This window comes from Corvus moneduloides, chromosome 2, assembly GCF_009650955.1.
Source record: "Corvus moneduloides isolate bCorMon1 chromosome 2, bCorMon1.pri, whole genome shotgun sequence".
Classification (NCBI taxonomy): domain Eukaryota; kingdom Metazoa; phylum Chordata; class Aves; order Passeriformes; family Corvidae; genus Corvus; species Corvus moneduloides.
The window spans coordinates 55,020,157-55,040,471 of record NC_045477.1 but is presented as its reverse complement, the minus strand read 5'-3'; the positions used below and the strand labels follow the sequence as shown (position 1 = coordinate 55,040,471).

The 20,315-nt window shown below is 43.8% G+C and overlaps 2 protein-coding genes and 1 long non-coding RNA gene across 5 annotated transcripts in view; 2 read left to right on the top strand and 1 right to left on the bottom strand.

The window, feature by feature from the left end:
- Positions 1–826: 826 nt before the first annotated feature.
- The window catches only part of LOC116439756, a 110,966-nt gene continuing 91,477 nt past the window's right edge, over positions 827–20,315 (bottom strand). Inside the window, exons 5-7 of the long non-coding RNA XR_004238264.1 lie at positions 5,312–5,519; positions 4,104–4,170; positions 827–2,603 (exon numbers count right to left, since the gene is read on the bottom strand). This is a non-coding gene — a long non-coding RNA (uncharacterized LOC116439756). The remainder of the gene's footprint in view (positions 2,604–4,103; positions 4,171–5,311; positions 5,520–20,315) is intronic.
- TRIM13 (tripartite motif containing 13) lies at positions 2,082–14,727 on the top strand. 3 transcript variants are annotated; one of them, XM_032099715.1, is made up of 2 exons: positions 2,082–2,163; positions 12,882–14,727. In XM_032099715.1, exon 2 carries the CDS (start codon positions 12,885–12,887, stop codon positions 14,112–14,114), a length of 1,230 nt encoding a protein of 409 aa, XP_031955606.1. In that variant the 5' UTR covers positions 2,082–2,163; positions 12,882–12,884; the 3' UTR covers positions 14,115–14,727. The 3 variants fall into 3 exon arrangements, with proteins under 3 accessions (XP_031955606.1, XP_031955607.1, XP_031955605.1); XM_032099716.1 differs by lacking the exon at positions 2,082–2,163 and adding an exon at positions 7,634–7,763; XM_032099714.1 differs by lacking the exon at positions 2,082–2,163 and adding an exon at positions 7,868–7,958.
- KCNRG (potassium channel regulator) lies at positions 15,525–18,393 on the top strand. Its single transcript, XM_032099719.1, has 2 exons — positions 15,525–16,297; positions 18,119–18,393. The coding sequence occupies exons 1-2, from the start codon at positions 15,720–15,722 to the stop codon at positions 18,369–18,371; spliced, it is 831 nt and encodes a 276-aa protein (XP_031955610.1). The 5' UTR covers positions 15,525–15,719; the 3' UTR covers positions 18,372–18,393.

Sequence of the window (20,315 nt, the reverse complement as noted above, 5' to 3'; positions counted from 1 at the left end):
ATTAAAATCTAATGGACAACGAGTGCAAACCCTGCTGCTCTTTTTCCGCAGTTTTCGCGGTGGCGTGAGGCCGTCCTGAAGGCCGTTTTGTACGTATATACATGCATAGAAAGGATAATTCATGTATATATACATATATATGTATAAAAAGGACACTGATCATGATGGGCAGGTGTTAGCTATGTCATCAACGAACCTCACACTTAAGAAGGGTAAATTTCCACTCCTTGGAAATTTACTGCTCAGTTATTCCTGGTGCCAAGTAACAAGAACCCCGTTTATTTTTTTTACTTTTTTTTTTTTTTTTTTTTTTTTTTTTTTCCCATCTACCTTTCTCTTTGTTAATTCTTGGAAAACTCGGGCAGGGCTCACTGAAATGAAAAATTCACATAGCCGGGCCTGGCAGGCCGTGTATTGCCCTTTCTCCTCATTTTCCAGACCTGTCCAGCTACAAGTCTTAACCCTGAGTGTTTGAAGAAGTACTCTTTGCTTCTGGAGTGCTTCTTCATGTGTTCAAAACCTCTCCTAATTTACTCAGTTAACCCCAACTGCAAAGACCGCTACAGTGAAAAGCCTGTGTGCTATCATTGCACTTCTCATTTTGTTTTGCAAAGCACAGTTTGGGGCCAGCTTTGTGTCCCTTTCACAGAGGCAGAGTACCATGTAATTAAAAAAGCTGTAACACGACTTGTGGCCTTTGGGTTACACAAGCATTTCTATGTCTATTTCTGCATTGGTACGACACACACAGCATCTGGAGCAGGACCCACAAACTGGGCTCCAACAAACACAGTAAATATTGATAACATGACAATAGAAGCCGACCTGTGCCCACTTCACATTTTTATTTATCTACAGAAAAATATCAAATAAACGTCGTGCCATGAGCTGCTGATCTAAAATGTTTTGCAGACAGCAGGTAACTTAATTACTTGCATCTGAAGGCTTATTTTTCTCCAAACTAGTTTGGGATTAAATTGTTGTTTCCCATTATTTTCAGTTGGTGCATTATTTTGTGGCATTTCACCTAGAATGCTCCCTTAACATTTTATTACAGTATGAAGTATGATGTAAGTAATGTAACCCTTGTGGTACTATGTTATCTGTCTTGTGGGGGCCAGGGGGTTAATATAGATATTCAAAAATTCTTGTTAAAAGAAACTTCCATAGCCAGAAATATCTGGTCTGGATGGGCTGTATCAGTCACACTTACCCCTTTTACTTGAAACATGAGGTGAAGTGCTGTCTTTGTAAAAATTGTGCCTAAAACCAATCTGACTTTAAGAGCAGCTTTAAAATGTGCTTCCTTTTTTTATTGGACGTACTGTTACAGCCCATAAACATTTGGGGTCAAGAGCTCACTTCCTTAAAATATGCCAAATGGGATTAGTCTTGAACTTCGAAGAAGTAAATATTAGGTGGAAACTGATGTTTATTTATTTTGTATGGAGGGCATCGGGATTCTCATTGGTAGCTCGTTGTTCACAAATTTAGTCTCATTTAAGTCACTGTGGGATTTTTATTGCCTGTGGGTTTGTTACTATAAATGCTAAAAGATAAATGTTAATATACTTTTAAAAAGAAAAAAAAAGAAAAAGAAAACTTAGACTCAAGCTCCAAATGACTCCCTGTCCCACGTTTTTCTCTGTGCCCCACTATATTCTTTCTTCTCCAAAATAAGCACTGGGAATACAAACTCATCTCACCACATGAAGTCAGCATTGCCAAATCTGTTAGACTCAAGGGGATGAAGCTTTGGGGAGCAGCGTCTGGCTGTGCCTCCCTGCCAGTTTCCTGCTCCACTACTTCCTTAACTGGAGAGGCTGGTTTTACAGGCCAGCAGACTGCAGCCCTTGTGCGGCAAAGTACACGCTGCAGCTTGGAAAAGTTGCCAGTGCTGCTTTGGAGCACGTTGATTCCAGTGCCTGTGTGCTTGGCAGGCAGGAAGCCTCAGGCACCAACTCATCCTTGCGCCCATCCTGTCTCCCTGCCGATGCAGAGCCCAGCTCCTGAGCACCCTGGCAGCGGCTGGTGGCAGATTGATGTCACGATGTGCAGGAACAGTGGCAGAGATGTTCGTGTACCCTGAGTGAAGACTCTGGCGCCGGACACAGTCAAGCAGAAACTACCCTGGTGTGGTGGAAGTCAGGCAAAAGTCAGCTGGTAAGAAATGTGGCTTGTTCATACGCCTTTCTTGAAGGATGAGGTAAAAAATTGCAGCAGGATAGTACTGTATTTGTAAATGTGCTTGTCAGCCTGCTTAGAGAGTGTGTGAACACCAAAAGCTTTACAGTCCACAAAGAACTGCCCCAAGGAAATTAAGATCTTGCCTTCAATATTTAGAAGTATAATTGTGCTTGGTAATCATGGGTTAATTCAGCTTCTGCCTTCCTTGAATGTTCATTTCTTTCACTGGGGAGGCCAAGTATTTTGGACCCTCCCACACTGGAAGCAAAATTATGCTCAGCATGCCTAGACATGTTTGCTGCTTGCAGCGTTTTATTTCCTTGAACAGTAGCAGCAGAGACATTTTGTCTGGGAACCATGCTAGTAGAACAGGACCACTCCCATTCATTTCACAAATGCAGACTTATTTGGAGGACCTGCTGAAGGAAAATGACGGTCATTGACTTGTTTCATTCTCTGGCTTAGAGCTTCATTCACAAAATACAACTGTCTCTCATTAGCTCTGCAAAGTACATCTACTGGCTTCAAACAAGTATGTTTCAGAAAGGTTCCCTGATATGCCAAATTTGCAGGAGAGGGCAGCTCTCTCCCATTGTGGCAGCATGCATTACAACAATGTAATACATGACTAATCAGTTCTCAGGAAAATAATTCCTCTTTGTCCTGCTAGTAAAAACCAATCGGACTTGCTTCTCTGCTGCCACATGCTTTGTGCAGGCATTTACACCTGTGAAAACCAATGAAAAAAAGTAGTTATTATGTATGTTGGAATGGATTTAGCAATGTCTCCATGCAACTTGCACAGAAGTAAATGATGGTGCAGGACTGGAAAATCAAGGTTTGTTTATTGAAAGCACTCCTTCCACTCCCAGGGTCAGGCCTGTGGTTTGGAAGATGATACAGACAAGGTCTCAGATGAAAAACAGGTTGTGCTTGTACTTTTGAAATCTTCACCATAATGTAGTTCTTGTGAGGATTAACATTCTGTAGGAAGTCCTCTGTTTTACACAGTTAATCTGATGCTTGCCAAATCATAGAAGAAATTACATATGGAAATTAACTTTGTTCCTTGTTGTTCTGTTTGCTTTGGAGGTCACTTCTCCTTTCCTTTTTATGCAATACAGGCAAAACCCACTGGAGAAGAGCTTTGATCTATAGGCAGTTCCAAACCTCATTAAAACTGACAGGCATGCTGGCCATGCTTTGTTCAGGAAGGAGCAATTAAGTTTTTTTATGGCATAATATAGCTAAAAACTAGAAGCTGCTGCCCGTGGCATAGAGCTGCATGGCCAAGTGCTAAGATGAGCTAACTTGTATGAGCAAGCACAAATTTGGGGAAAGGCAGGGAGACTTTTCTAGGGACTGCTTGTGAATGCTGCAGCAAGAGCACAGATTGGTTGCAGCTGTGTTTGCCTGTGTGCATGTCCGGGACCGGAAACACCATGCAAGAGCCAGCAGACAGTGGGAGAAGCAGTGGTGTATGGCCCTGAGAAAAAGCCAAGGGACAGCTTCTTCTGGGCAAGCATCCTGGCTGGAGCAGCAAACTTGGACTGCTGCACAGTTCTCCCTCCCATTTGCTTCCTCTGCGTGCAAGGAAATGGGACATGGCTGTACATTCTTTGTAAATAAATAGGATTTCGCTAAGGAGCTGACTGAATTCATCATCAATTCCCCCCCACATCCCTCTGCAGAAAAATCTGGCAAAGTGCTGAATATTAGTTAACTGTGTGGGTCAAAGTTCTGTATGCAAAACTACAGAGCTTTTCAGTACTGCTAAAAGAGTCACCAGAGACCCTGCAGATATCAAGGCAGTCTCTGAAATTCAGACCTCAAAACAGCAGTTGATCATTTCAATCGCTGATGATCCTTCATGGATTTTTAATGCCTGGTATTTCTACAATCCATATTAAAAGTACCTTTTATGGAACAAAAACTGCTTTCTCTGATCCCTTGTTTGGAATGTTGAATATAGTCCAGATGTATCTGTTGAAAAGAAATGTAGTCAGATACAATATAGTTGTGAAACATTTATACATCAGTAAGGTGTTTGATACGCAGAGCTGTTTTGAATAATTTATTTATTTGTGTTATCTTACAGTGTCTTCTTATCAAGTTGCTCTAAGCTCTTGCAGATTTATGTCCATATTTAGGTCCCCCACAGTGACTACATTATCCACCTCAGATTGAGAGTATGCTCACCCCAGCACAGCTGAAGTAAAGCAGAGTCCTCCAAGAAGACTCTGTCCTGAAGCTGGAGTGTACTCTGTGTATGCTCTGACACCTCTGTAATGGGATGTGAAGCCTTAGCCTTAGTGGGAAGGCAAGTTTGCAGCCAAGGATAAGACTGTAAAATGCCCTCAACTCACCTCTTTTCCCTGGAGTTTCACCCAGGAGACAATTACAATCCAACAGGTCTTTGGTTCAGAGGTGCTTTACTGATGGGGAATACAAATTTGGGAGGAAAAAAAAAATGCTGCTTTTAACTCCAGCTACATTTATCAATCAGTTCTCCAGCACAGCACAGCGGGTGCCTGGAGCCTGGAATGAGCAGCTGGTGTGGCCGAGGGCAAGGCTGTGTTACTTTTGGCAGCAGTGCTGGCAATAGCTGGCTGGAAGCATTTGTGAAATTATGGCCTGTGGGGGCACTTCTGGTTTATGCTGACGTGTGTGTAGGCTGCCACCAAAACAGGCCCTCTCACTGGCTCATCCTGGCACTGGTGTTTGTTCGGCTGCAGGATCAGCTGGCTGCCAGAATTGATTCTGCCGGAAACTTTTTTTTTTTTGTAAGCTTTCAGCTCTGTTGGCAAGCCGATCTAGCCTAACATGTGGCTGCATGAATGTCAGAGCCAGCAGAGAGGAGGCATGAGGAAAGCATGACTAAGGAAAGGGGGAAGGATGGAATGATCACTTTTGCCAGTAGTGCAGTCTCATCTTGGCTTAACCCCCTGAGAATCTGCCTGTCAAGGTAGAGTTACCTGTTGCAGCTTGAGTCACGTTAATGGCTTGCTTCCACTGAATGAGAAAAATCTTGTTCCTCTTTTCCTCACTCTTCTGATGTTAGACCTGGTGATTGTCTAATCTTGCGTTGGACTGATTTAACTTGTTGAATCAGCACAAAACTCACCTCGGCAAAGAAAAGGGAATAGCGTTCTGCTGGCTGAGTGGGTGGAGTCAGCTCAGGACGGCATCTGCAGAGGCTGGCAGAGCTGGGACAGGCAAGGAGAGTAGTAGCTGTCAGCTCTGAGGTCGCTGACTGAACCACAATGCAGAGCTTCAGTCTCAGAAATCTTCTGGCATAGTTCTTGTTACAAGAGCCATGATCTGGGTTCTCTCTGTAGTTTAAACATGACAGTAGGTGACTGCCCTTTGTCTTACAACAAACGTGGTGCTTGTGTTGAAAATCTGGAAATTGTCGCTATCATATAATTCCTTCCAAATTTCTACCCCTCTATTTTCAACCCTTCCATAACTAAGTGGCATTTATCCCAACACCTCCTTTCAAGCTGGGCCTTTCCTTTGAGCCTAGATTTCCCTTGGCTTTGTTTATCTATTACTCCACAGATCTACAAATATTCTTTTCCATCAGCCAGAGTTTTTCTCTGAAGCTTCAACAACTGGTCTTTGATGCTGCCTTGGGAAGACACTGTGCTCTCGGATGCAGGAATGCAAGCTCATAAACAAACTGCTACTGAAAGTGCTGCTATTGAAGCAGAGTTAAAAAGTATAGAAGGATGGACTCGTATGTGTGCAAAACAGTTGTCTGCGACTCTATCAGTCAGATAAGAAGTAGAAGAGTGCCCAAATTCTTTTTGATCATGCTTAGGACAGCCATGGGACACTTAAGTACAATGCTGGCTAGGCAGTGTTTCTATGCACCAAGCACGGAAATTCTGCGGTGTGTTTACCCAGAAGTTTAAGCTTTCATCTTTGACAGAAGAAATCAAAGGCAAGGAGGGACAAGAACATTTTCAGGTGGACCTAATGAAGAGGCATTATCCCAGGTGGGCAGGCAACCACTCTTCCACCCATACAGCTCCTTCTTCACTTATAAGGAGACAGAGTAGGACCAGCCCAAAGAATTAATAGAGAATAAAATGTACTCTAAAAATATATCAGGAAAAAAGTTATATGAGAAATATTTGAAAATAATGAGTGAGAAATCTAAAATGCCATGTTGTTGTTAATCTTTAACTAAAAAATGACAGAGAAGATGAATAGGACCCAGAAATTCTTGATATAAAAGGCTGTTGGGAGAGTGTAGACAAGGAGTACTCCAAATATAAATGCACAAGCTTTGGGATACCACTTGAAAGCAGTTTAGGTGGCTGAGGGAAACTACCTGGAATTACTTGTTTCTAATAAACAGCAAATGAGATACTAGACAACTAAGAAGAAACAAGCAAGGTGTTGAAATACATCTGAAGGTCTTGGTTGTTTTGTGCAGCAACTCTACCTCCTGGGGCTGTTCTCCAGTAGATAGTGGAAGAAATGCTCCAGTGTGTGAGCACTCTGAAAGGGATTTTCAAAAATGCTTGTCTTTGGTCAAACTGTTCCCATAAAGTTCAGCTGAGCAGGCAGGCCAACTTGGGTGGGGCAGCAAGGAGAGAAAGTGAGGAGTAACTGACTGCAGTGAATTGGGAAGGCATAACCTTGGCATGTTATTGACTGGCTTTTAAGATCCGGATTCCTAAATAATCAGAAGAAATAAGTCACATGTGTGAGGGAGCTTCATATATTTTTTGTGATTTTTTCTTGTGATTTGTGATGTTCCTTGTGTGGGTAGTCCTGAAGGTGAATAGTCTCCCCTGTGCTGATGAGTGATGTGACTGCAGTGGATATGGAGTAGGGGAATGAAGGGATGCAGGAGGCAGAGTATGTACATTTGGGAACAACTTTTGATGTAGTATTTCACAAAGTCTAACTCGACAGTAAGTTCAGTTTAACTTTGATATGAGACCTCTTCTGTTGACAGAACGAACAGAATTGCAAAAGAGATACCCAACACAAAGGTCCTCTGACGTCTCAGCAGTTCCAGACTGTTTCATAGTCCTGTAAGTATAATGTTCTTTCAAATGGACATGGGATCTCTTTTGCTCCATCTCCCTGGGACTAGTCAGTGTTACTGCAGAAAACCTGCATAGGTTTTGCAGGCCTCGTTAACTCTCCCAAGAGATTCACCAGCAGGAAACGGCATAACCAGTGCGTTAAAGCAAATAGGAACGAGTTGCCATCCTTTTATGAAGCACATAATGTTATCTGTCTCAAATTATGTTATTTTTTTAAATAACTGCTTTCGGAAGGTGGCAGATGCCCAGCAGGATTGCCACCCTGCAGCGCCCCTCCTCAGGCTGTGCAACGTGCGCCTGTGAGCTGTAGGCTCAAGTGTAATTTATCAGAGTTAACAAACAACAGAAACCCGTATATATCTCGGCCGCCGCCTTAGGCAAGCAGCATCCACCGCCGGCTCTCTCTCCCAGCAGCCCCGGAGGCTTTCCTGGCCGCTCGCAGGCAGGCGGTGGAAAGGAAGAGCCGCAGCAGCTCCTGCCCTGGGGCTGGATCGGCGGCCGCGGGCCAAGGTGGGTGGGACGGCGGGGCAGCAGCTCCCGGCCGATCGCTCCGGCGGGCCGGGGCCAGGGAGGAGCGGCAGGGTGGGAGCGGCGGGCCTGGAAGGCGAGCGGCGGCCGGGGCGGGAGCGGCGCTGAGTGGTGCGGCTGAGCGAGGCGGCCGCTCCCCCGCCTGCCCCGGGCTCCCCGCGATCCCGGCCCGCCATGGTGAGTAGCGGGGCCCGGGGGCGGCAGGACGGGCGGGCGCGGCCGGGCGAGGGCAGGCCGCGGCTTTGTGAGAGGCGGCGGCAGCGCCCGGCCCGGGGACGTTGTGGCCGCGGCCGGAGCCGCCGGTTGCGCTGGCAGCCGCCATCCCCGGTGAGCCCCGCTGTGCTTCGCGGGGCGCGGGCGGACCAACAGGGCCTCCGTGCCCCGGGCTGCGTGCCTGGCGGAGCGCTGTGACCCCCGGGGAGGCCAGGGCCGGCGGCTGGCTGCAGTGCCATCCTTTAGGGGCGATTCCCCGCTGGAATTGGAGGGGGGGTTGTAACCAGGAGCAACAAGGGAATGGCTGCCAGGTCAAGGGACGATGGGTTGAGCGCGGGGGCCAGCGTTGGGGCAGCCCCTGCGGTCGACAGACCGTCCAGCCCTGTGGGGGAAACGGTGTTCGTGGGGCTGTGAGTGCACTGAACGCAGATTGCTTATTTCTCCAGGCCTTCGTGCCTTTCTGGAGTCTGAACGGGTTGGATCTGCCTGGTGCTTCTGGAAAAACTTATGGCCATGAAATACCAGGTTTAACGCATGAGCAATTTCCCCAGGTCTTTTTTGCTGTCTGGACAGCAACCTTCCAGTAACTGAAGGGGGCCTACAGGGAAGCCAGAGAGGGGCTCTTCATCAGAAACTATAGTGACAGGACAAGGAGTCATGGGTACAAACTGAAAGAATGGAAATTTTGGTTAGATATTAGGAAGAAATTCTTTACTGTGAGGGCAGTGACACTGGAACAGGTTGCCCAGGGAGGTTGTGGATGCCCCAATCCTAGCAGTGTTCAATGCCAGGTTAGATAAGGCCTTGGGCAACCTCATCTAGTGGTTGGTGTCCCTGCCCATGGCAGGGGGAGTTGGGACTAGATAACCTTTAAAGTCCTTTCCAACCTTTTAACATTCTATGATTCTATGTTACCTACTGCTCCTGGAGGTCAGTTGTTCCGCATTAAAATGTATACAATGACCCTCCATTAGGTTGCAGTTTCTGTCATTAGATTAACAGGTTTAAGATCATTGCTGCTGGAAGGAGGATCTTCCATCTCCCTTTCTCTCTGTGTGGGACTCTTTTTAGGGCTGATTCAATGCACCAGTCTGACAGAAGGCTGGTGAAATTGCTCATAGGGGGTCCTGACACAGACTGGTGTCCTTGCCAAAGAAGGGAGATGACACCTTTCCTGACTAGCTCAACTACTTGTAGAAATGTAACCTGACTTGGTCAAGTCTCATTTAGTACGTTTACATGCCATTGCAGGAAACTTGTAATTCAGGAGTTATCGTTTTGTTCGAAGCCTGGTAAAATTCAGGTTTTGCTTTCAGCATGCTGCTGGCTGATAAACCCAACTTCTGTGCTGAGAAGCATGCTAAATGAGTTTCTCTCTGGAGTGTGGGAAAAAGCTACTGTGGTTGTTTTTGCTTTTATGGTTTGATGTGTTTTGCCATTCTTCTTCCTAATGATAAAACTGTGCAAGTTGCTGTTTCTGATGGGTGACATCTGTTGGGTTTGTACCCAGAGATGCTTTTGGTCCGCATGCTACAAGTGGGGAATTCCAGGGCCACCCAAACCTGGTTCAGAAGTTACACAGGGAAATTCCCCGTGGAAGAGTTGAAATGTTGCTGTAGTTCATCACACAAATACCAGGTTACTAAGGGATGTTTCAATGCACAGACAGTTTACTGTCTGAAATTAATAGTCTAAAGAAGACAGAAGTTCATCTGTCCAACCAGTCATACAAGTCTTCGGTATTTTGGTTTGGCATTTGTGGTGTTGTAAGGGGGGGGGAGGGGTAGGGGAACTTGTAGACCTGCCCATTTCTTTTTTAAAAATCCAGTGTTTTTAATGATGTTGTATCAGGGTTTTGAAATTCAGTTGTATTTATAAAGCATAATTATGTAATTGGGTAAGTGGGGTTGGAATGCAACAGGACAGTTTTAGTTGGATCATTAAGCTTTTTTGTGTATGTTTTTTGTATTTTTTAGGAGTGTGAAAATCTTCAGAGTTTGTCCTGCAATTTTGATGGAACGTGTTATAGTACGCATTTTCTGCGTTGGTTTGCTGTCCTTGCTGTCAGGCATGCAAAGCTGCTTTTCCAGCTCCCTAACTGGAAAGTAAAATCCTCCCTGGTAAAGGAGATGGACCAGAGCAAGTATTTTCTGCACTGTGCATTTCCATTTACTAAGAGATGGAAAACTGTCATTTTAGTTTTGTAGTTTTTATCCTCTTAACACATGAGCAGAACTGATTTTTGTGCTGCTACTGTGGCTAAAAGCTATGAGCACAAGTTGGAAAGAGAGCTGTTCACAAAGAGGAAGACTCAAGAGTGCAGGGACAAAGTTATAATCTTCCTGTCATCTGATTATTTTTAGCACTAGGAAAAAGATGGAAGGGAAATGTTGCTTTGAGAGCATGAGAGGCGCTTCAGAACCATATTCTCCTCACAGAATATGAGGTTTCTGAATGGGATCTGTGGGCTTATTAGGAAACCCATTAGTTAGAATTATTAGACTTTTTCTCTGGGATTTTGTCCGCAGTTGTAGTGGTGGCTTCTTCTGCTTCCTGACCTTAGTCCTGAGTAAAAAAGCTGGCAACATTTCCAAAGTCTCTTTTTTCCAACAAGCAGAGAAAATATGCCTGTGGTGGGGCATAAGCACATAAGCATGGTTGTCTCAAACATTCTGACTGTTGTGCTGTGACAGGAAAGGTGGCATGGGGAGGGAGGGCTCTGCCAAGGCAGGGCAGTGCTGTTGTGAGCCAGCTTTCCTTTCATTGCTGGGCTTATAAATCATCCTGAGGGCTTACGCTCAGTGTGCCTGCGGCAAGAGAAGGGGCAAGTCCCGGGCACCTCACTAAAGGGGGCTCCTGGACCACCACAGGCCCCCAGCTCCCCTGACTCATTTCCTGGAGGGCTCTAAAGGGCTCGCTATGCGTATGCCAGCAGCAGCAAATGGTGCGAGGAATGAGGGGATGTGCACTAGGGAAACTGTAGAAGGGAGGGTGTCAGTCCTGGGCTTTTGTTGATCCCAGGTCTGGACTGTCCATGGTGGCAGGACTGATGTGCGATCTAAGGACTGGTGATCTTTTTCCTTCACTTTCTCTCTTTTCCATCTTTACTCTCTCCTCTCTTGTTTTATTCCAGCAAGTGCAGCAATCGGGTTTTACCCCTTGCTCTGTGCCAAAGTTTGCTGGTAGAGTTGGGAGCTTGGTAAAGTTCATTGTAAAAGTTAAGACCTTGTTAGTGAACACTTCTATGACTAAATAGTGGGATAGTTGTCAGAGTTAAGGTGGCTGTATAATAAAGGATAAGAGTTCCCTGACACTGGACTGCTGTCTTTGTTCAGCCCACTGAGAATTTCTACTGAATTTCTGGGTTGTGACAACCCCTCCTCACTTGAAAAGCATGGGAGGTTTGCTTACACCTCCCAAGAATGGCTTTTACTGTGAAGTCTCACTGGGACTATTGGTCCTTTTGTGAAGAAAAGTCAGGACTGACCTCGCCTTTCTCCTGGTAGTGAACCTTGCTTTCCTTGGATCAGTGGTATTGATTTTTATTGCTCTTCTTGTCCTGTGCAGCGTGGATCTTCCCTTGCAGCTTGCCTCTTGGCTCCCTCATTTTCCACTTCATTTTTTTTTGAGGGGACAAAAACCTTAATAATTACATCAAAACTAATTAAGAGCTCATTCACATGCATTTATGTCACAACAGTACTTTGACGCACTTTTCTGTGATGTCTTTCAATTTATAAAAGGAGTTTTATTACATATATATGAATATATGTTGTATAATATGGAAGGAATTTATGCAAGGAAAGCATCTTTCTAATTATAGCTCAAAACTAAGTGCTTGAGAGCTTCGGATAATACAGACTGTCACCTATTTTAGTCTTTATTAGCTGTTTGTTTTCTTAGAGCATGCTGTAAGTTACAAGGTGTCTGCGTCTGAGAACTTGGCTTTAGTTGGAGGCAGGGGAAGGGTAGTGCACTGGGTCCCTTCACTGAGACTTTCCAGTAGGAAGGATTACATGATAAATATTCTTCCTGTAGATTCTCTCCACAAAAAGAAATTACTGAGGCATGAATGCTGTGAGAATGGAATTGGAAATTCCACTGAATTTCCAATGATTGCAGATGAGTAAAAATGGTTAGCAGTTTTGTTTCATGATGAATTATCAAGGATTATGGGCAGCTGTTATTTGAAGTATTTTAACTTTGTGCTGAATAGCTCAGTAGTAACAGATTCAGTTGGTTATTTAAAAATATTGCAGGAGCAAGAGAAAAGCTAATTGTTAAACTTCTTAAAGAGTGGTGACTCTCCTTTGGCCTTGCAAGTAGAACAAAAAGACACATCCTGTATTCTGTAACAGCAGAAATACTGCAGCTGGGCTTTTTCAGTCACTTTTAGTATTGTCTACAGTACCAGTGCATGGGGTTTGAACTGGACACTTTGGATGAGTGGAGCAAGTAGAGAGTAATAAAATCTTAGAAGGGCATATTTATTGGCTGGGTATCTTCTGTGCAAATCCTGTTTCTGTGTATTGCATCAGCAAGTAAGTCTTGCACTGTTATTATCAGTACATGAGTTATTTTCTTTCAGAATCCTTGCTGGGATGGCAAGCCTTCTTTTTCAGCATTTCTGGTTGAGAGTCCAAAAAAATGGTTCTGCCTGAGCACTGCACCATTCTTGTGCCTGCCATTTGCTGGCCAGATACCACAGTTAACAGGGACTGGCTGCAAAAACCCAGCTGAGGCTCTGTCTTAAGGATACTGGAGGAAAAAGTACATCCTTTTCTCTGAGATGTATCTCAAATAGAGATTGGTTTTTGTATGGTCTCCTCGAGGGAGAAATAAGTTTTGTAAGTTCTGTTACCATCTTTTTTTTTTTCTCTTTCCTAGGATATGATGGAGCTCCTAGAGGAAGATCTCACCTGTCCCATTTGCTGTAGCCTGTTTGATGATCCTCGTGTCCTGCCCTGTTCACACAATTTCTGCAGAAAGTGTCTGGAAGGAATTCTTGAGGGAAATGTGCGGAATGTGCTTTGGAGGCCATCCCCTTTCAAGTGCCCCACATGCAGGAAGGAGACTCCTGTTACTGGAGTCAACAGCTTGCAGGTCAACTATTCCCTGAAAGGTATTGTGGAGAAGTACAACAAAATCAAAGTAACTCCAAAAATGCCTGTGTGCAAAGTGCACAGTGGGCAACCCCTTAACATTTTTTGCCGGACAGACATGCAGCTGATCTGTGGGGTTTGTGCCACCCGTGGTGACCACACAAAGCATGTTTTCTGTTCCATTGAAGAAGCTTATTCCCAGGAGAAGCGGGCTTTTGAAACCTTGTTTCAGGGCTTTGAAACTTGGCGTTGTGGAGATGCCCTCTCACGGCTGGATACCTTAGAGACCAGTAAGAGGAAAGCTCTGCAGATGCTGACGAAAGATTCTGACAAAGTGAAGGAGTTCTTTGAGAAGCTGCAGCACACGCTGGAGCAGAAGCGAAATGAGATTCTCTCTGACTTTGAGACCATGAAGCTTGCAGTGATGCAGGCCTACGATCCAGAAATCAATAAACTGAACACGATTCTGCAGGAGCAGCGGATGGCTTTTAACATAGCAGAGGCCTTCAAAGATGTGTCCGAACCCATTATATTTCTGCAGCAGATGCAGGAGTTCAGGGAAAAAATCAAGGTGCTCAAAGAAACCCCTTTACCTTGTTCCACTGTGGACATCAGTCCCACAATGAAGAGCTTTGATACCAGCCAGTGGAATGGAATAAAACTAGTTGACGTGGACAAACTTTCCTTGCCTCAGGAAAACAACACTTTCAAATTCAAGATTCCCTCAGTCTTTTCACGCAGATTTATAGTGAACTCTCTTATTTTCTTGCTCATTCTTGCTGTTACCAGAATATCCTTTGTGGAGTCAGTCATTGACAATCTCCAGTGCTGGAAATCTCAGTTCCTTACAATTAGCTTGTCCTATTTGGCAGATACCGTGGAGATAGCAGATCATGCAGTCTTTTACTGGGAACAGATGACAGATGGAGCCTCACTTCTAAGAGAAAAGTGTAAAAACTATACATTGGTTGTACTGGATAATGTCGCACAGTTTGTGTGTAAATATAAACTGTTGTGAAGTGTCTGCTGGAATATAAGAACTAAGAGAGATCTGGGGAAGAAAACATGGAACTTCTTAAATTAATTGGTCTTTTCAGACATCCAGTGAAAACATTCAAAGATTCAAAATGATTCCAAAACACTCATAATGTTCACATAGTTTGAGTGCTGCTAAACCAGAAGATGAAATGGCGCTTTGAAAAACACTTTGTGGATTCTTCTTTCAGTGGTGATTTTGGGAATATTACTTACTGTAAATCATCTTTCTTACCAAAATATAGGGCAAAACTGTGTACTTAGTTTGATGTTAATGTAACTGTAGAATAAGATAAAAGACTGTAGTTTAAAAAAAAATCTAACTGGGAGATTGTTTGGAAAGAGGAAAAAGAGTTGTGATTGAGATGAGCACTGTGCTGACAGGTTTGCTGACGACTGCCCTTCCACTGCAAAATGCAGCATGCATCATTCATGTTCTGGAACCAGTTTCTATCTGATGATGTTACTTTTCTCTGAAATAGCTGTATGTTTTGGTTTGGTTTTGTGGTTTTTTTTTTTTTTTTTTTGTATAACCAAATGTTGTAATTACCCTGTGCATTCAGATTACGTGTTCTATACCAAATGTATCTTCAGGGCAAGCAAAAATTCTAGAGGTAATGATAAGAACAAGACAGTATGTACTTTGCAGATAGTTCATACTTTGCAGTTTACTTTTCCAACATTGAATTGCTGGGGTAACTGAGCTGTTTTGTTAGATCCATGTTTCTCTGAAGCCACACTTTCTTAAAAACTGGCCTTAACACAAAGAACTTACTGCAGTGAAAGGCATGCAGGGGTCTGCCATAGGAAGGCAGCCTGGGCTCTAGTCCTGCAGAGGTGGCAGGTACAACAGCTGCTCTCCTCTCCCTCTCTGCCTTTCCAGATTTCAATTCTGAAAGCCAGGAAAAATTACTGGATGATTCCTTGAACAGGTTGTGTGATGTAACAGGTGTATGGATGTTGGTGGTGTTTGAAGAACCTTGTATAGGTTCTTCTGCTGTTACTGTATTTTTGTGTATCTCATTTTAGGAGCTAATTGAATTTCTGGTTGTACTGAGTTGGCCTTAGATAATAGTGATTTAAAGGGAACCTTAAGCTTGAGTTCTCTAAAGTGCCCTTCTTTTGGAATATATGGTACTGAAACGTCTTGCTTGAAGCACATCTAACCTCTTTTTGCAGTGGTCCTATGAACAGCAGTGTATGGAATGAAAACCTTGGGAACTGACATTTCTAGAAAACAAACATAACGTGTGCCATACTTTGGGAATATTTGTTGGCCGCTCTCAAGGCTTCATAAGCTGTGACAGTCAATTCACTGTATTCCAGTAGTCCTTGCAAGCTGTTCATTTCAAAAATAAAACATTAAATTCCAAGAATCAAAGTTTCCAAGCAACCAAACCCAGCAAACAAAACTATTGTACACGATATTTACATCTTTGTTGCCTGGGAATCCTGTTGCTGCTCCACACCTCGCTCCAAACACTTGCTAAAAGTACACAATGGTTCTTGCAGCTGCCTTGCAGTTTAGGAAAGATCAAGTCACAGACACGTAGATCAGAGTTACGATTCCTGGGTGGCTGAGGTAGCCATGAGTAGTCGAGAGGTGGTCGTTCTGAGTGTGGGAGGTGTGAGATTTGTAACCCGGGCTTTTACCTTGCAGCAGTTCCCGGAGTCCAGGCTGGCACGGATGTTGAATGACGATGACCGGGAATTTAAACTGGTGAATGGAGAGTTTTTTGTGGACAGAGATGGAGCTTTGTTTAGTTACATCATGGACTTCTTGAGGACTCTCCAGGTCTCCTTACCAACTGATTTCTCAGACTATCAGAGGCTGCAGAGAGAAGCAGAATTCTATGGACTCTACCCCCTGGCCAACCTCCTGAGCCAAGAACATTTGCTGAAGCCGAGGCGGGAGATCTTGGAAGTGCGTTTTTCTCCCCAAAAAATGCAGGCCTTTTTCCGGATCTTTGGTTCCTGCAGTACCACCATTGAGGCACTAGCTGAGCAGATCACTGTGTTTACAGGGCAGCAGTCAGGACAGGGCTGGAACAGCCCTTTTCCTTCTCAGAAACCACTTGTTCCGCTGCCTTTGGAAAGACCTTCTCATCATGACATGGTTTTTCTGTGTGGTACTGAGTATTCTGCTAGTGACCAGTTTGTGGCCAGGTACTGTCCCTAGAGTGACTTCTCATTATGGACATGTCTTTGTGACTTCCTGTTCGTGAAGTGCACGCTACATGCTAGCAAAGCTCATTATAAAGAAACTGAAAGAAAAGAAATATGTTTCCTTCCTTCTGTTAGTGTGATGTTTTTCTAGTTCTGAAACACCCAGTTTAATTTCTGTTACGCTGATTTGCCTGTTCTTCAGCTTTCTAAAATATTATTCTTGATGCTTGTTTATGAGCTCTCTCAGGTCTTTCTCTCTCTGCCTTTTCCTCCTCACTCACTTCGGAATCTCGCAGTATCACCTTCTAGAGAACATGAAAAACACAGTAAAATGAAGTAAAGGTAATAAAATAAAGAAGTGAAGTACTGGGGGGAAGCCTAAAATCTCCAATAGCTTATGTCCAAAAGGCTTTCATATGGAAAACAGGAAACAGGGAATTGCAGGAAGGGTTAAAACACCAGTGGAACTGAGACAGCATTTCAGGGACTGGAAAGCTTTTGTACAGCTTTCTATTGGGGGAGGGAGAAGAGACAGATTATTAACCATGCTTCACAATGGGTTTTCTTTGAATTCAGTCAGGTTCTGGTTTTATTAAGATAACTGTGTATCAGTAATTTTTGTGATAGCAGTATCGTATTCTAATGACAACTTAGGTTTTTTAAACAATCTTTTGCTGGATGTCTCTATTACATGGAGACATTTTCTTACTGTATAAGAAAATGTTAACCTAATTTGTCCTCTGTGGCTGTTAGAACATCTGGAATTTTATGGAAATTTCATTGAAATATTTCCAAATGGGTTATTCTATCTGAACATATGAACCAACACAGCAATCTTTTAATTATTTAAAGAAAAAAATTATCTTTCTTCCAGCTTTCTTTGGCTAAGCAAGTAGAATAAAAACTACTTTGCATTTGTGAAGCAATATGGATTTGTATGCCAAACCTTAACTTTGTAACATATTAGTAATTTTAATGGACTAACAATTGGTTGAGTAGGTTATGGCAACTTAAGTAGTGGGGAAAATATTTCTGATTTTTTCATTGATTTCTTCAGACTTGGTAAAAATTTCCCTCTGCAGAACAATAGGAAAGCTTATCTTGAGTAATGAAACAAGTCAAATTTGATTATGTTGCCTTGCTGAATTTCTATCTCTTAATCTTTGTGGTGACATGGACATTTTTGCCTTTATTGTGCTTTCCATGAATGTTAGGTGCACTTGCCTGTGAACTGTGGAACAGTTTCACCCGTCAGTTTATATATTTTGTAATAGTATTTTTACGTGACTTCTGCTCCTCAGAATGTCTGGATAGATTCTTACACTGTACTTTATATCAAATAAAATCATTTGAGGCCATGTGAAAATGATTTTCACATTTGTTACCACAAGTCCTGCTGTTACAAGGTAACTTTGCAATAAATGTCACTGTTTGTAGAGAGAGATCCTGTGTGTTGGAGTGATGCTCTTGGGGTGAAATGTGACTTCGCTGTCCACCATTTACTTTCACTGAAAAACAGTTGCAGCATTGCAGAACTTGCTGCTCTCTTCTCCTCCGTTAAGTGAGATGAGGTGGGGGTCCTCACAGGTAAGTTTTGTGGTGGGGGCAGGTGTGAAAGAGAAATGCTTCTTCCCCAGCATGTAACAGAATGAACTGAGAATTACTCTTAATGAAGGAAAGAGTTCAGTAGTCCTTAAAGGAGGAAAAAAAATCCGGAGATTGGCTGCTGTAAACACAGTGCAGCTGTGTTGACCTATGCTGTCAAGAAGTAGTTAAAGTGTTTTGTAACTGCTTTTTTTTTTTTTTTTTTTCTGATTTTAGGTATGTTTCCATAAAGCCTGATAATAGAAAGCTGATTAATGGTACTAATGTCCTAGGCCTGCTGCTTGACACTTTACTCAAAGATGGATTTCGCCTCATAAGCACCAGGACAGTCGTCAGTGAAGAGAAGGTTGAATGCTACACTTTTGAGAGGATGAAGAGGGCAACAGGCCTTACCATCACAGTGAACCAAACCCCAGGAAGCTCTGGGGTAGCACAGGCAAGGAGAAGCCAAGTGCAGAAAGGGAAATAAAGGCTTTTCCTTCCATCTTTTGAATGTAGAAGAGAGATGTGTCAGCACTAGTGGCCTTTTTTTGAGGGGGGGGATGGGACTTGTTTGATACTGCAACTATTGAGGGAAGTAACAAACACAATTTCTTTCAAGTATCTTTGGGGAAAAATTGCTTTCTTGCCTTTTACTACTCCAACCTCTATAAGTAAAAGAAGCCCATATTCAATACTGGGTTTGTGGACCAGATTTCAGCATTTCCCAGAGTTGTTTTTGTTTTTCTCTGTGGCTAAAATTTACATGAGATCTCGCAAAGCATCAGCCATCCCTTCTAGAAAATTGTTTTTACGTTCTGTGCTAATCTGTAAGTAGATTTAAAAAATGGTAATTGTAGTGGGTTGAACCTGAGTTGATGGACAGTCTTTTAGACTAATGACGCTTCTCACAATTTACATATTTAAACCGCGCTGCAAGGTGGGAATTGAATTTCCTTTCGTTCTAGCTCGCCTGCTGGAAGGTGGGGGGGCCTTGGAGCCTTTGGGCCCTGCTCGGCCGGGCTGGGGCCCCTGCCCCCCTCCCCTTTTCCCAACACTGTGGCACGGACCCTGGGCCACTGGGGAGGAGAACTGTCCCAGAGCCGCAGGCAGCTCAAACCACACAGCTAAAGCCAGCCATGGACTGCCGCACAGCTAAAGCCATCCGGCGCGGCTTCCTGGAACCTCTCCTCTCCATGCGGAGCTGGCATAGCCTCCTGTCTGCATCCAGCACACTTCGTGCTGAACTGAAGAAGACACCATGCAGCCAGCAGCACAGAGGGAGCGAGGCTTTCCCCACTGTAAAGCCTGAACAAGGACACTCTTCAACATGGCGGCTTCAGAGTCAGAGAGAAAGAGAAGGAGCTGAGCATGGCGACGGGAGAAAAGAGGGCGGTGCCGCGATTCTGGCGTGCAGCTTAAAAACCTTCTTGCATGCCATAGTAAGAAACTGTAATATCCCAAACTGTTTGTCTCTTTAATCCATTTGGAGTACATGGGGGGGATGGAGAATTCACGTGTGGCCCGTGAAGATTGTGAAGAGTGCCTATGCCAGGCTACATAGAAGCAGTGAGAGACTTTTAGAGACTTGTGGAGAAGAAACCCTTTTTGTTCAGGCCAAAATAACTCATCTTTAAAAAGATTAATAACCCCATGTGATGGCTCATGTTTTGCAGTGTGAAGGAACTATGAGTTTTTTCATGGGAGAGATGTTTTACACCACAGCAGATTGTTTCTTTTTTTCCAGGCGGGTCTGCTGTTGGTGGCAGTTTGGGAACCATGTGAAGCAGAAGAAAACCCTTTTTTCCTTAAGCATAAGAAAGAGACTTTTCAAGAACTGTAACACTGTCTAACATCCCATGTTCTGTTATCCTTACAGAGAGTGATGTGTGGGTTGGGTAAAAGGAGGGAAGTGCTGGAGGGGGGGGAGAGGGGGGGAGAGTTGCTTTGATTTCTTGTTATTTCTTTTTACTTTAAGTTCTACTAGTAATAAAACTCTTTCTTTGTACCACAACTGTTTAAGTTTGAACCTGTTTTGCCTCGCAGCTCTCTAGTTCTCAATATTTTCTTATTTTCCCCTTATGAAAATAACAGATTTCATGTGCTTGACGCTTAGCTGTGTCAAACCACAACAGTAATACATGAAGAAATAACATCTTGATGCAACTGTCATCCCAACAGTTTGGAGAAGTGGCTGGAGGAGGAACACAAACCCCAAGGACCGATTAGTGCTTCCACTCACTGACTCTTGCCATTGGCTAAGAGCAGTGTAAGGGGAACATCCCGAACTGTACTGCTGTGTGGCTTTGTGAAGGCCATTGCTGTGGTCCATGAAATAACGCGTGACTGTCTCTTGCAGAACACTCCTCTGTCCTCTCTTCCCATTCTGGTGGCATTAAGCTGCTTTTTGGGTCCGAGAATTAAATGATAAGGT

What these genes read in the sequence shown, in the direction of transcription:
- KCNRG (XM_032099719.1), top strand. Translation starts at nt 15,720, where the DNA reads ATGAGTAGTCGAGAGGTGGTCGTTCTGAGTGTGGGAGGTGTGAGATTT. An exon ending in AGTGACCAGTTTGTGGCCAG is followed by an intron (nt 16,298 to 18,118) that starts GTACTGTCCCTA and finishes TTCTGATTTTAG; the next exon opens with GTATGTTTCCATAAAGCCTG.